Genomic DNA, 14977 nt, shown 5'->3' on the forward strand with positions numbered 1-14977 from the left:
TACAAAGTGGTATGATATAAAATTTTCAAAATACTAAAAAAATTGGAAGGGTAGGGATTACCTAAATAACGATTAGAGGTGGAAAATTCATAAAAATATTTTTTTTTGAGGTAGTTTGAATTTCTTTACAACTAAGTACAGGTTTTTGTACTTACATCTAAATTATATTGCGAAAAGGCAAGACCAACACCAATACCAAGACCAAGACTGTATTTTGACTAGTAAGACCAAGACCGAACGAACAAGACCAAGACTAAAATCAAGACTGATGAATATGCAACACGGAGAAAACTAAATTTTTATGACAACGCAAAAATTACAATTTTCGATTGTAAATTTATCGTAGAAATATTAAAATTTATTAAGTAACAAGTAATAAATTTAATTTTGACATGTTTTTTAAAAATTATTTAAGTTTCTTAATTATTACAATTAAATTTGTAATATCAACTACAATATCTAGTAAATTTATTTCTGCTGGAATTTTATTTTTACAAATTCGGGTCCAAATTGTAATTTTTATTATAGTGGGATAAATTTTAAATATCGCTGTAATATTTAGGTACAGTTTCGTTTTTCATTTTCTCCGTGCAGCATTTTCCTTTTCTTACCCCAGACTTTTCCTACCCCTCCTTCCACTTCACAAAAATCTTTTTGTAAAAAAAAATAGTATTCATTTCATGTGATCATAAAAATTATTAGAAGATATAGATACATGGTTATTGTTATTATCTTACGTTGGTCCCTACGGATTTTTCAATTTTGTTCAAAAAACGGTGCCGAGCAGGATAAAAAATGGAAGACTGGCGCTGTAAAATTAGGAAGTCTTTAGTTCCATTTCTGAGGGAACCAAGCTCCTATGAATAATTCAAAGGAGGAAAATGGAAAACTGGATATTTTTTTGTGATATATGTATAGTATTATAGGTAGATTCACAATTTATTTTGAGACCTATAACGTTTATGTGTGTACGTTGTATATGTATTACATTTGATTACGAGGTATCCCAAAAATTCGAGGATACGTAACATAAAAAAGATAATACATAATCCACAAGCAGACGTTATATTATGAATATATGTATTACTGTCATCATCATTTTTATAAAAATATTTGGGCTAATATTTCAAGAACAAAAATAATAAATTCAAAGATGTTTTTCGGAAAATATTGCTGCATTTCTATTAAATATTGTAGCGGGCACGAGCGTGTTTGTGCGCGATCGGGCACTGTGTGCGTGAACGGCTTATCGATTCGCCGACTAGCCACGGGCGCCTTTCTTCATGTGCGCCATATTTGTAAATGTGTGTGACGTACCTGCGTTCTGGGAAAGCAGTTAAACAGTTCAAAGAAAAACGAAACGATCCGGATGTTTCTAGAGGGTTCCAGAAAGGAAACAAAAGAGTATTTAAAGGAAGAGACGATCGTCGAGGGGGAGTAGAAATAAATTGACCGTTGCAGAAGTGAATCGAGAAATAAATTGACAGTGAATAGTGATATATCAACGTAGTGTAAATAAATAGAATAATTCATCACCTAAGTTTAGTAATAGTTTAATAGTGTTTTAAGTTCCTTAATAATTAGTGTAAATAAATAGTTTTGTCGTTAGCAATCTTAAAAGTTAATTTTGTTAAACCCACGAACATTACAATATATTACTGTATGTTGAATGCTCTTGTCCACATAACTCATGTATTTGCGTGTTCATATTTTTTGTGATATTTAATTTAATTTTCTATTTTAGTTTCCACAACCGTTAATTGGTCCAGTAGCACGAAGACATGGGGGGATCATTATCCACATTATTGTTGCGGTTTATACATTTTTCGGGCTCTCAATTGTTTGTGACGAGTACTTTGTGGCCTCCTTAGATCGAATATGTGAAGGTAAATATTTCAGACATAATTTTACAAAGAAGGCGGATTTTAATTATTACGAACCGAAACCAAATTCAAAGTGAAAGCTTTGGCATTTTCTATATTTTAAATTAACCGCCATACGGCAGATAGCTAAGCAGGAAATGAAATTAAATAATAAAAAGAAAATCAAAGTGTGGTATAAGAAGGTTCAAATAGGGGAAGTATGGCAAGTTTGGAATTAAGAAAAGAATATGATGAAGGTGGACGAATCTGGAAGCAAGACATTCAGGGGTTGGTAGGACATTGAACCGTTAGAATTTCGCCGGTGTAAAAATTAAAGAGCTTAGGGGTTGGAAGAACATTGAACCGTTAGAATGTCGCCGGTGTAAAAATTAAAGAGCTTAGGGGTTAGAAGAACATTGAACCGTTAGAATGTGGCTGGTGTAAAAAATAAAGATTTTGGGATTTTGTCAAAATATTTTAAATCATTGTTTTTGGCAAATTGTGGGGCAGAAATATTATTCCACAAATAATCTTTTGCTTCTTATCTGTCTTCATTTCGTTCTTCTCAATTTTCTCCCCACAACCATCCCTCACTGATTCCCAACATCCCTGTAAAGGTGCCGAAGAGGCACAGTACATGTTGGGCAGTTCCATTAGATAGTGGGAGTGAAATACCCTAAAATTTTTGACTAACTTAGTGTACATTTGGAGTGAAAATTAATGCTCTCATTGTTCTTTTTTATTGTGTGACTTTATAGTTTTTTAATTTAATTCCTTCAATACGATTTATCGAACTGCATATATATATATTTAATCATAATTGTCCTAAATTTGTTACGAATTCACTTCAATTTTCAAAAGTGTCTGTATTCAGAGTTGAAACTTGCCCCGGATGTTGCTGGAGCAACTTTTATGGCTGCAGGAAGTTCTGCTCCGGAGTTAGCCACTGTTATAATTGGAGTTTTCCTCGCGCAAGATGATATCGGTAAGTGTGAATTTAATGTTTATTAACAATATAAGTATATATATGTACTAAATAGTAAAATATATAAAAAACAAGGTGGTGTGTATATGAGGGACAATTTAGGAAGGCGAAGTTCTAAATAAAGACGAATTAATAACAAGGTTTTGAAACACAAATAGATTAACAGACTTCTTAACCTTTTTAATTATTATCTGACCGCTGCGACATGGCCCCTTGAGGGGTTCATGGATCCAAAATGAAGGCGATGTTCTGAATCAGTTAATAACTGCAAATAAAACTGCAGACTTTGGCAGTTTTGTAAAACAAATTGCTCAAATTCTAACTTCAAAACAAAACACAAAACGTCCTGGAAAAGGTAACTTTGTTACCGAAATATAAGTGGTACCTACATTAGACGTTTGGATCAATTCTAAACCACACCTATATTTAATTGATTAATTAGTATCTGTAATATAAAACTATTTTTTCAAGATCATTTGTTTGGAAAAACAGTTCTTTTCATAACTTATTCCATATAAATATTGCTTTCTTAAATCGACTCGAAGAGATATATAATTTGTTAATGTTTCCAGGAATATCTGGAGTGATAGGGTCAGCAGTTTTCAACATCATGTTTGTAATATCGGTATGCGCCCTTTCTACTGGTACAGTTTGCTACTTGAATTGGTGGCCCCTTGTGAGAGACTGTACCTTCTATGCCCTTTCCATATTGATAATGTTCGTGGTGATTTACGACGATACTATATCTTGGTGAGTCATCCAATATGCTTATAACTTATAAATAAAACGTTACAGCATGTTTTACGTTTACGGCATTTATTCACAAAATAAAATTGATTCTGAAGTCAAAAGTTCAAATTAGACTAACGCGTGCACGCAGTTTAAAGGTGTTCGAGTAAAAATTCCAAACGATGCATCACTGAAAACTGTAGCTCAAGAATTCAGAGTAAATTTGTAATAGGGTGATGTTACAATTGCTGTTTCACACAAGTTCTTCGGAATGAAAGAAACAAATTACGCGACAATTCAGTGCGATGGGTTATTCAGTCCGCAATACGATTTCAACAACCTATTGTCCCGATCCACCCTCTCAATTTTATCCGATTCCGTTTCCATTTAACGCCGCACTGGAACTAAAAAGCTGCTCCAAATGGATCTTCGGGCGAACGAATTAAGTCCAACATGCATTACACTTTACATTCAACTAGTAGAATACCTAATACTAAACACAGCTTCTAAATTAGGGCAATATTGAAAATACAGTACAACCTCGATAATGCGAACATATGTGAATCAGAACCTTCGCTAGTTCGAACAACGAACACTTGATTGTCCGAATAAGTTCGTATAGCGCAGGCGTGGCTACGTCACATCGCTAGAGAAGCGGCTGCTGGAGACATGCGAAATCAAATGCATTTACATTTCGAAACGATTGCGGTTAACAGCTATGAAATGGCGCCAAAACGTAAATATATTGCATTATCAATATAGGATATTATCAAAAGTTTAGTCTGGAGCTACGGTTACATCTTACAACTTTTAATATATCTATATATTAATAAAGATTGACTATGATTCATACTTTTCTGTTTGAAGTTATTGAGATATAGTTTTTCTATCTTTATGTCACAGTTTCTTCAGTTCAGCAACAAATAATTCTTCTATATGCTTCCTTATTTGCCTTTGTCACCCGTTTTAATTGGAAAAGAGACACTGAAGCCAAAATAGTTTGCTTATAGCGTCAATGATCAGAGCCAAAATAGGGTTGCAAATAATAACATCAATAATTTTATATCAAAGTATTTACAACCCCATTTTGTTTCTGATCTCCTACACATTGTAATAAGAGAAAGAAATGGAATCCATGGTTTCTTTAGCTTTGGGTTCATCTAATATGTGAAGTTTTTCGAAAACGTATATATATATCAATTCGATATTATTTTGCGGACTGTTTTGTCGTAATTCATAGAATTTCGTAGTTCCTTGCTAAAGGTGATTTGGCAGGTGCTGATATCAATTTGGAACTTCAAAATTCCATGGACCATGACATTGAACCCGGAAAACAATATCGATCCAATATTTTAGATTATCCATTTTCAAGGAGTTTAGAATTGTTTGGGCTCTCTTCAGTTAAAGAATTAGAAGGCATTCATGGAATTTTGTCCCCTTTTTAAGCTTCAATAGTCAATGTGAGCAACTTTCATTCATCATTTTATATAATGTTTGATCAGTGGTAGGTACTACCAAAACTTTTAAAGGTAAAAATGTATTTTGCATCATACAAATAAAAAATACATTTGGAAAAGTATTTTACATAAAATACAAAAGCATTTCTCAAAAAAGAATTTAAATGCAAGATAAAAATCTCTGCATAAGATATATACAGTGGTGTTATACACTATATCATTTCCTACCTCATCGTCCTACTGTCTCGACATTAATTCCTCATTTTTTATCCTATCTACATATATAATGTCCTGCCAGATGTTCCGTAATTATCGAAAATAATGCCTATAACACATTGGAAAATTTCAGGGATACCTAAACTGGAAAAATTGAAACGGTTTCTTTATTTCGAGAATCAATAACAACTTTTCCTTAAAAGCGGCTGCACCCTGCGCTATTCTCACTATTACAGTTATTAGTTTTCACGAAAACATGTAATTTTGACTAATTTTCTAAGCCGTTTGTTTTTTCTTTCGTTTAGGGATGAGTCATTATTTATGTTAATAATGTACGGGGTGTACTGCATAGCATTACATTATAACCCTCAAATGGAAAAGTGGGCGCACAGTCTACCGATTCCATTTAAGTTACCAACCCCCGAAGAAGGATCGGGGTTGGTCAATTACAAAACCATGGACGACGACAAGAAAATTCCTAACTACGGAAGTAATCCGGACCAAAACTACGATACAACAGTAAAGACTGCCGAACAAGGTATTAATATTTAATCACTGTTTAAAATATAAAGTTATACAAATATATTAACTTTCACCGCAATTGTTTCGCTACACCGTAGCTTCATCAGGTGACAAAATATGTGCATCAATATACATATAATTTATAAAAATGGAACTTCGAAAATTATGTGCCTCAACCAGGGGCGGACTAAGGCCTAGGCAACCTAGGCACGTGCCTAGGGCCCGTAATTTTGGGAGCCCGAAAATTAGTTTTTTAAAAAAGGCAATATAACTAATCAATCTGGGTATATTTGTTTTAATAAATTATGGAAAATACCACAAATGGCGCGGTAAACGCCATCTGTAGTACGATGCTACATTTTAGGATTACGTATGCTCCAACAAGGTCCATTTAAATATATGGATATCTATCTTACTTATTCTGTCGATACTGCCAGACGCGGATCGCGATTTCGATCTTTTTGGATCCCATCAGCGCGTCGCAGGCAGCTCCGACAGAACACAGACCAACCTTTACCTGCTGTCTTAAAAGCGTGTTTTAGAAAATACCGCATATGGCGCGGTAAACGCCATCTGTAGTACGATGCTACATTTTAGGATTACGTATGCTCCAACAAGGTCTGTGTTCTGTCGGAGCTGCCTGCGACGCGCTGATGAGATCCAAAAAGATCGAAATCGCGATCCGCGTCTGGCAGTTTCGACAGAATACAGACCACTTCGAATTATTTTATTTAATAAATTATGTTTATTTAATTTTTATACATGTATATTATTTTTTTCATTTTTTTTCTTGGAATCCGATAATTAAATAGAATAGCATATTATATGCTTCAAAATCAAACTACCAAACGCAAATTATGTGTCATGACTTAAAAAGAGACCCGGAATTACAATTTTGCGCAGGGCCCGCTTTAGCCTAGTCCACCACTGTCCTCAACCCTCAACTATCAAATGCAATAAAACAAAAATTTTCTTTTCATGTTCTTGTTATGGAAAACAACAATGAATTAAGTGCTTATCTTTAAGGGTTGCTATTTTTTTTACGTACCCACATAACTCAATTATTTATCAAATGGGAATAAGAAGGAATAATCGCACCCTATACTGAACGACATATTTTTCAGTTACAGAATTTGATGGTACACAAGGGCAGGAATTAAACCAGTTTCAAGAGCAACCCCCACCTGAACAAATTCCTCCTCCACAACAACTTCAACAACCCGAAAGACAAAACCCTCAATATTATAAGCCCAAAGATCATTCGGACTACATTGATCCCCTTCAAAGGCCAGAAGGTAAATATACATATAATTTAATAAAAAGAAACATACGTAATTAAATAATTTGAAAAAATAATTCTATTTATGTTTGCACGGGGGTCTTCTAGATAGATAAAAAGGGGGCAAAAGTATACAATAAACAAAAGTAATTGTTTAAAATAAACATTGTCTTTTTAAGTGTAACAAAAGTTTCAACTGTTATTAAAGAATTAACGAAGGCTTTCTATTGAGAGCAAGTGAACACTTAATGTCCTTGAATTTTTAAACAAAACAAAATAAGTCGTGCCTTAGGATGAATGTGAAAATTATAATTAATCTTTGATACTATTACGTATTAATGGTTAACTGGCCGTTCGGTCGCGTGAGCAAAGGCAGATCGTTGCTCAATTAGTCATTAACATTACATTTCAGGTGGGGAAAACTATATTTCGAGAGTCTTCAATCCCACATAATCCCCAGCAAGTGAGCAAGTGTTTTACTTTGCTTATGACTTATACAACAGTAGGTACAGTGACAAATTGTGTACCATATCGCAAAATAAAATAAGCCAATACTTTAGCAGACAATGATCGTAATCGAAAATTTTAAAACCGCCGATGCTTCAGTTACATTTAGGAAATAAACAATTAATTGTACTCACCAATTGTGAAATTATGCATGTGAACTACCTCGATCTGCCACTGATTTTTCAGCGTTGCTGTAATCTTCAGGAAACTGCTAGAAGCTAGAAACCAAAAATAGCCTACATTATGAAAGTGCTCCTATGAAAAACACGAGTAAATAATTATGAAAACTACCCCAAAACTCAATTTTTCACAAAAATACAAAAAACAGTTTAAAATAAAAGTGGCAGCTATTAAAACGTTATCACCCATGACTTCAATCCTTATCTCTATAATTAAAAAAATAATATTTATTATTTACTATATTCATTGCTATTTTGTAGCTATGTGATTCATTGTGTAAAATTTTAATTTTCGTTTACAACTTTTACGCTAAAATTTTCACGTATCTAAATACATATTAGTTTCGGAGCAATTTGGTCAACTTTGCCCTCCTTACTCGGGGCAGGAGCACCCTTATTAAATTACTTTTTAATTCTAGGACCCCTACGAAATTTTCTTGTCATACTGATTTCCCAACCAGACGACTGGACTGGACTATAACAACATATTTGATACAAAACAAAATTATTAATCAATAGTTCTGAATTGATTAAAAACATTAGTAATGCACTTTTAGATCCTACGTGGTACGCTCAGACTAAATGGATAATAGTATATCCCATCCATTACATGTGCAAAAAAACCATGCCCGATTGTAGAACAGAGCAATACAAAAGTTGGTACCCATTTACTTTTGTGATTTCGATGGTTTGGATATCGTTTTATTCTTATTTCATGGTATGGATGATAACCATAATTGGTGAGTGCTTACCTACTTCGAATATTGTTACATAGTATACATAAATTCATATTTAGCTCACTGGCACAAAGTTGGTATTTATTTAAAACTGCAAGCTATTTATATATATTATTTATCCACCATGTCACAATAAAGCGAAATTATCTGCTTAATTTATTTGGCATATAATCACTTTAATATAATATTAACAGAGATTTTACAGTTTAAAATGGCTTGTCAACAATTTAATTATACTTAATTAATTATTTAACAATAAAATAATTCGAGCCTACCTTATTAGATAATTGGGGAACGAACACAGGGTGAGTGAAGACAGCCGCCTCACCACCTTGCATCTTCGTGATCTTGAATTCGACTCCTGACTCTCGACATTTTGACTTGACTTCTTGATTATAATTGATTATAATTATTGATTTCGCTATTTAAACGATTGCTAATTGACCTGCTCACACAGTACGTAAGCAGGTGTTAGCTTGCAGTTTTAAATAAATAATTTAGATGTATCAAATTTGTGCCAGTGATCTAAATGTGAATTTATCGATACTACGTAACAATACGAAAAATTACACACGGGACAACTAATAAATAAAAAATTCGTAGGATCAACCCTGGGAATCCCAGATACTGTAATGGGGTTAACATTTGTTGCAGCTGGGGTCTCTGTACCAGACGCTCTCTCCAGCATTGCAGTTATAAAGGAAGGGTAAGGAAAAAATTACATCAAATTGCCTTACAGGTTAAAAATGTAAACAGTAGATATCGTTTATAACGATATCTTATATAACAGAAATAAAACATTTTGTACGTGATACCTATCGTTAATAACAACACCGGATAGTACGACGAAGCCGATATAGCGACGATAAATGTGATGAAATGTATACATTTTGTGTTTGGATACAGCGACCTACGGTTGTAACGGTCAACACGTTACTACAAACGATATCCACTGTGATTTTATGATATGATGTTTTTGTGGATAATTTTTATGTTTTTGCTAGTTATGGTGACATGGCAGTATCAAACGCTGTGGGATCTAATGTTTTCGACATCTTAGTATGCTTAGGTCTTCCATGGTTTATTCAAACGGCTATTATCAGCCCGGGGTCGCGAGTGAACGTCATTAGTAAAGGTAACTTTTTCATCACTATTTTATTCATGTACCTACATATTACTATTATTATTATTATCAGGTTAGGTTAGGCTAGGTTACATTTGAAGTTAGCAACATTACAATAGTCAATGTAACTTCACTTTTACATTAAATTTCATCGATTCATCGATTGATATTTTTAGGTCTAAACTACTCTACCTTTTCCCTGCTATCTACAGTGATATTTTTGGTGGTTGCAACCCACTTGAACGGTTGGAAATTGGATCGAAAATATGGAATAATACTAATGATTTGGTATTTGTTGTTTATATCGTTTGCAAGTTTATATGAACTAAATGTATTTGCTTCTTGGAACCCCGAAGCTTGTGAAACATATTACTAATTAAATAGAAATGTAAATATTATTACAAATTTACTTGTATGGTAAGGGCAACACTAAAAAAAAAATAATGATATGAAAATTTTTTATTATTTCGCCTACTCTATATGTATAATTGCATTAAACTGATTTTGTTAATAACAATTAATGTTACCCTTACTATATTTACGTATTATTCAGCTAAAGTTACCATCTGTAACAACCAAATGCTCAAGTTGCTTCGGTGTAAAATTTGTTAAACATAAAAAGTGTTAGAAATTAAAAAAAAACTGTAGTTGTATAATATAAAAATAATGTCGACCATCGTAAAAATTGCTTTACAAGAAAAAAATTATAATTGTTAAAACTAGTTAAAAAAACTGAATGATGAAAATATTTTGTTGATAAAATATGCGAACCCCTTTTCTTTCAAAAACCAAATTTTAAAAATATAGATATTTAAATATTTTTCGGTTTCAATAGTGTTATTGTAATAACAACATTCAGATTTTACATGTACCTAATAAGACTCGGAAAAGTAAGTTTTGCTTTTTTTAGAACTTTGTTTAACGTGTGTTCTTTAAAGTTTCAAATCCCAAAAAACATATGGGAGTTTGAGTATACAGGGTGTTTTACGACCAATTTACATTAGAACAAAACGATTATCTACTTATTTTAGTGTTTCATAATTCGTTGAACAAAATAACAAACAAAAGAAGTCAATTAAGAAAAAATCATTAAAACAACAATACAAATTATAATGTAAACGTTTTTTGAGCACTCTGTAATTTTCGTGGCAGTAGATAATTAATTACCACCAGTATAGCATGTGGTCGAAATTCGAACAATTTAATTTGTCTACGTAACACAAATTAAGAAGAAATTAATTGTTTTGTGCACATCTATGACATAGCTTAATTAAGACTATAAATGCTGTTTTAATGAAAATTTGTCTTAAAACATCAAACTCTCTCCTCTACAGATATTAAAAGTAAATAGTTTTTTTTAATATGCGTTAAGATTATTCATTTGAATTTATAAAAATAATAGTTACAACTTACAGTTAGTGAAGTATAATTATACATATAGTCAATAGATGTAAAATGTGCTTTACCGTCCCAAACAGTAACATATAGTATTCTATATGTATGTATGGCTTTTGAAAATCATTTTCTGTATCGTATAATGCCACATCGAATAGGTAATCATTATTTTTTTAATTACTCACAAAATTCGTGAAATCAGAGTTTATAAGTATTCTAGAAACTTAAATTCAAAATAAACACAACAAGGGCTAACACCAGTTTAGTTTTGAAGAAAAAACTACCCAATATTCATTTCAATGGCCAAGTTTTAAAAAATATACTTATACGTACTTAATTTACAATATGAACCAAAATGTTAGTGTAAAAGTACTGAAATTTTTGCTAGAATAGAAATTGTGGTATTTTCGTAATAAAAATATAAAAGCAAAGTATTACATAATACATACCTAATAATAATTACTCTAGGTACATATTAGAAATATACCTAGATGAAAGCATAAACCTACGAACTTATATAGTTGTACTGGTATTTAATTTTGTCCTAAAATCTAAGACTAAAATGTATTCAAGCATATAAAATGTTATAGTATTGTAGCAATGTTAAGCATATTATTTCTAATGTCATTATAAAATTTACAAGCGCTCTATTTATTTAGTAAAATAAAATTTTTATGAGTTGCACCTGCGTTTAAATTTTATGATGGCATTCAAAAGTTTTGTACTAACACAAAAGAGGACCCACTACTCTTCCCCTTTATCTATTCTCTAACTCGAGATGTTTTAAATTGTTTGATTAAAATTAGGATTATGATTATATGTCTTTTACTTAAAACGTTTTTGTAAGGAAATTTTTAAATTATTTAATACTAATGCTGATGACAAAACAATACAGTCAAATTAAAGCAAACGGTACTGCCTACAAAAATAATTTTTTATTTGCTTATGTTAAAAGAAATTCACCTGAAATTTTTACTTTTTCAAGATTGTTAATCTCTTTTAACTGTTCTTCCTTAATTAGTTACGAAACAACTCCCAAAAGAATTAATAGTAGTGTTAACGAATTATAGGAGAAGAGAATTTTAATTATAATATTTAGTATTCTAGTTTAGAGAAACGTGAGACAATAATAATGCCTTAATATAACATAGAAGATTATAATTTAGAACATAATAAATTTCTTTATTGAAAAGTCCTAGCTGTACGTAGACGATTTCAACAATTGTAATACAATTGTTTAAATACTTATGTATTTTGATGAATTTTCCAATTCGAGCCCACTGAATTTGGGGGTTGAATGGTACCTTTTTGAGAAGCTTACGTCAGGACCTTTCGAATGGTATTACTCCTAGCGTGAGGCGAAAAAGTTGACCTTTGAACCATTTTAGCAACAAATACAGTATTAATTCGGAGCCTGGTTTTGCGAAGGAATTAGAAGAACCGCCCCAGGGAAGGGTGAACTCTTACTACCACAACGTAACCTACCCTACTTAACCTAGTATAATCTTATTAAGCGAGGTTCCACATGCAGTATTTGTTGCTAACATGGGGCAACGGTTAACTTCTTATCCGGATGCTGGGAGTGGGGCCATTTAATAAGTACTAACCTAAGCTTTCTGAAAAGGTACCACTTTATCTTTGGGTACCATCGACTTCCATCTTACAATCAGTGGATCCCAATCGGAATATTAGCGTTATTTTATCGTTCGAAAACAAAACATGGTTGATCCCACTTTATTTATGAGATATAATTTAAATAAATACACTTACATGTGTAAACTCATTTAGCTATGTACATTCGGGGAATCCTCGAACTAAGCTTTACGGTATATAATATTAGAAACTGTAGATACCTGTATCTGTTTGTGTATAAAATTAACACTATTTATTATAAAATAACTTATTATACGTTATTATTATTAGTATCAATACCGTCATAAAATTACATTATTAGAATTTAAATCCCGTTAATTCATAAGTATTTTATGTTTATCTACATGTCTGCATGCAGTTGCAGTTGCATAAACGTATAGTCTGTAAAACTTGTTCAAAAACAAACAATGACTTAAAACATCAATGTCGAATACCTACATTATTTATTAAGAGGAATAACTAGATGTTACGCAAAAAGCATTAAATGTACCTATACTAACGAATACCTGAAACAGACCAATTAGTTTTCATGTTTTTAACTGTAAACTTGGTGTACGTATACAAATTATACATTACTGTAACTGAAATGCATAGAATTAATTTAGGCAAATACATATACCTGCATTTGTTAAATGTTACATGTGGGAATTGTTTTCAGCTTTCATATAATTATTGTACTTACTACATGTTAATAAAAATGGTTGTTAGAATACCTGTAAGGCTGTACTTAAATGTATAGGTATTTGTTGTCATTATTACACATATAATCTATAATCCTAAGCTATTGCACTTAACAGCTTAAAATGTCTTCATACAAATAAGATAATTAAAAAAATGCACCTGTTCCATAAAAATTTAGTAAGACAATCTACTAATGAATCTGAAAACTACTTACCAATTTTACATTATTTGATGATTGAAAGCCATCATATTCTGGTGTCCAGTTTCTTTTGGGTTTTCTACAGATTTTAGATAATCGACAGACTTCTAAATTTAGCACCACGTAAGGACGACAAAGAACTGATGAGTAGATAGTTCGCATACACATGCACCACATATTCAAATATTACTGTTTTTCAGGTGTATTGAAGTAATGTTGTATAGGAATGTATTATTTTACTTGACATAAATATTACGTATGATACACATTAATGTTTACCGGTTTTAAACACTATTATTGCTGTACATGGTAGAGGAATTTTATTACGACCGCTTTTTTATTAAAAGTACGGCCTGCAAAACACAACCGCATACCAACAACACCACGTGCACACCTATTATCTATGGTGCACACTAACGCTGTTCATGCACATTATAAAGTAATAAGCATTTCAGCATGGCGCTATCCCCACCATACACTAAATAAAACACAATAATCAGTGGCGGAGCACTTAATAGTTTACAATGGGAGTAACACAATTATTTTACTTGATTTAAAAAAATCATTTTTTATTAAACGGTTTATTAGAAATTAATCGTTGTGAATATATGTGCAGCTTTTTTACACTGCTTTTTGTAGCAGAAAAGTACTCATATGTTTAAATAAAATCATGGCGCACTAAATTGAAAAAAAAAATTACTCGTTCTTACTAATACATGTTCCATTGGTTTTAAGTAATAAGTCGTAGTAAAATTCTTTTACTATTGCGTACACTTAAGACTTAAAAATATGAATATTTAGCACCACATAAAAATTTCTTTGCACTAAAAGAAGCCGTGTTAAGACGATGTAAAACGTTAATAATTGTTAAAAATAAAAACTTTAAACTGATTTTGTTGATCTTTAATTAGATCGCTTGATACATACAAATACATTTTCTACATTTTTAAGTAATTAATGATGAAACTATTACATATATTTTTTAAACAATCGGTGTACAGTCCGTTTAACAACGACATATTAATTAATGTATACGAAATAGAAAGCAAAAAACACGCCTCTTTTATGTTAATAACAGTAATAATATTCATTATAATCAGAAACTTACATTAATCTGTCGACTAATAAAAAGAACATAAAATATTAAAACTCATTTATACATAACTCAAGATCACCTTAAAAAGTTAATACATAAATTAAATACAACCACGACACAATTTATAAAATTTGTATTTTTTTAATATTACCTTCATTCCTTTTAATAATTTTCGTGTGATTTATTTAGTGCAACTTTTTTGCCTCATATAAATTAAAAAATCCGCACCCCGACAGAATAGGCCTCAACGTTAACTTTTACATTTATTTATTCTTCAAATAAAAGACTGGATGTTGCACAAGTTTAACAACAAAATATTTCTTATTATTTTTATATTTAACCTTTTACTATAAACTT

General features: G+C 31.6%; 1 protein-coding gene and 1 long non-coding RNA gene across 4 annotated transcripts in view; one reads left to right on the forward strand and one right to left on the reverse strand.

Moving 5' to 3' along the window:
- Positions 1–11806, forward strand: part of LOC108738413 (probable sodium/potassium/calcium exchanger CG1090) — a 36191-nt gene extending 24385 nt beyond the window's left edge. For 2 of the 3 annotated variants that reach the window (XM_025976570.1, XM_025976571.1), the window contains exons 3-11: positions 1745–1886; positions 2737–2847; positions 3420–3597; positions 5555–5787; positions 6896–7066; positions 8294–8476; positions 9077–9179; positions 9478–9608; positions 9773–11806. In XM_025976570.1, the coding sequence (XP_025832355.1) occupies positions 1745–1886; positions 2737–2847; positions 3420–3597; positions 5555–5787; positions 6896–7066; positions 8294–8476; positions 9077–9179; positions 9478–9608; positions 9773–9972 (1452 nt within the window). In that variant the 3' untranslated portion in view covers positions 9973–11806. Of the gene's footprint in view, positions 1–1744; positions 1887–2723; positions 2848–3419; positions 3598–5554; positions 5788–6895; positions 7067–8293; positions 8477–9076; positions 9180–9477; positions 9609–9772 lie in introns of those variants that run through there. The other variant, XM_025976572.1, reaches the window with a different exon arrangement.
- LOC112905029 overlaps positions 1–14369 on the reverse strand; it is a 40590-nt gene extending 26221 nt beyond the window's left edge. Inside the window, exons 1-2 of the long non-coding RNA XR_003231518.1 lie at positions 13540–14369; positions 7692–7775 (exon numbers count right to left, since the gene is read on the reverse strand). This is a non-coding gene — a long non-coding RNA (uncharacterized LOC112905029). The remainder of the gene's footprint in view (positions 1–7691; positions 7776–13539) is intronic.
- Between the last annotated feature and the right edge of the window lie 608 nt (positions 14370–14977).

This window comes from Agrilus planipennis, unplaced genomic scaffold (genome assembly GCF_000699045.2).
Source record: "Agrilus planipennis isolate EAB-ADULT unplaced genomic scaffold, Apla_2.0 scaffold196, whole genome shotgun sequence".
NCBI classification, from domain to species: Eukaryota; Metazoa; Arthropoda; class Insecta; order Coleoptera; family Buprestidae; genus Agrilus; species Agrilus planipennis.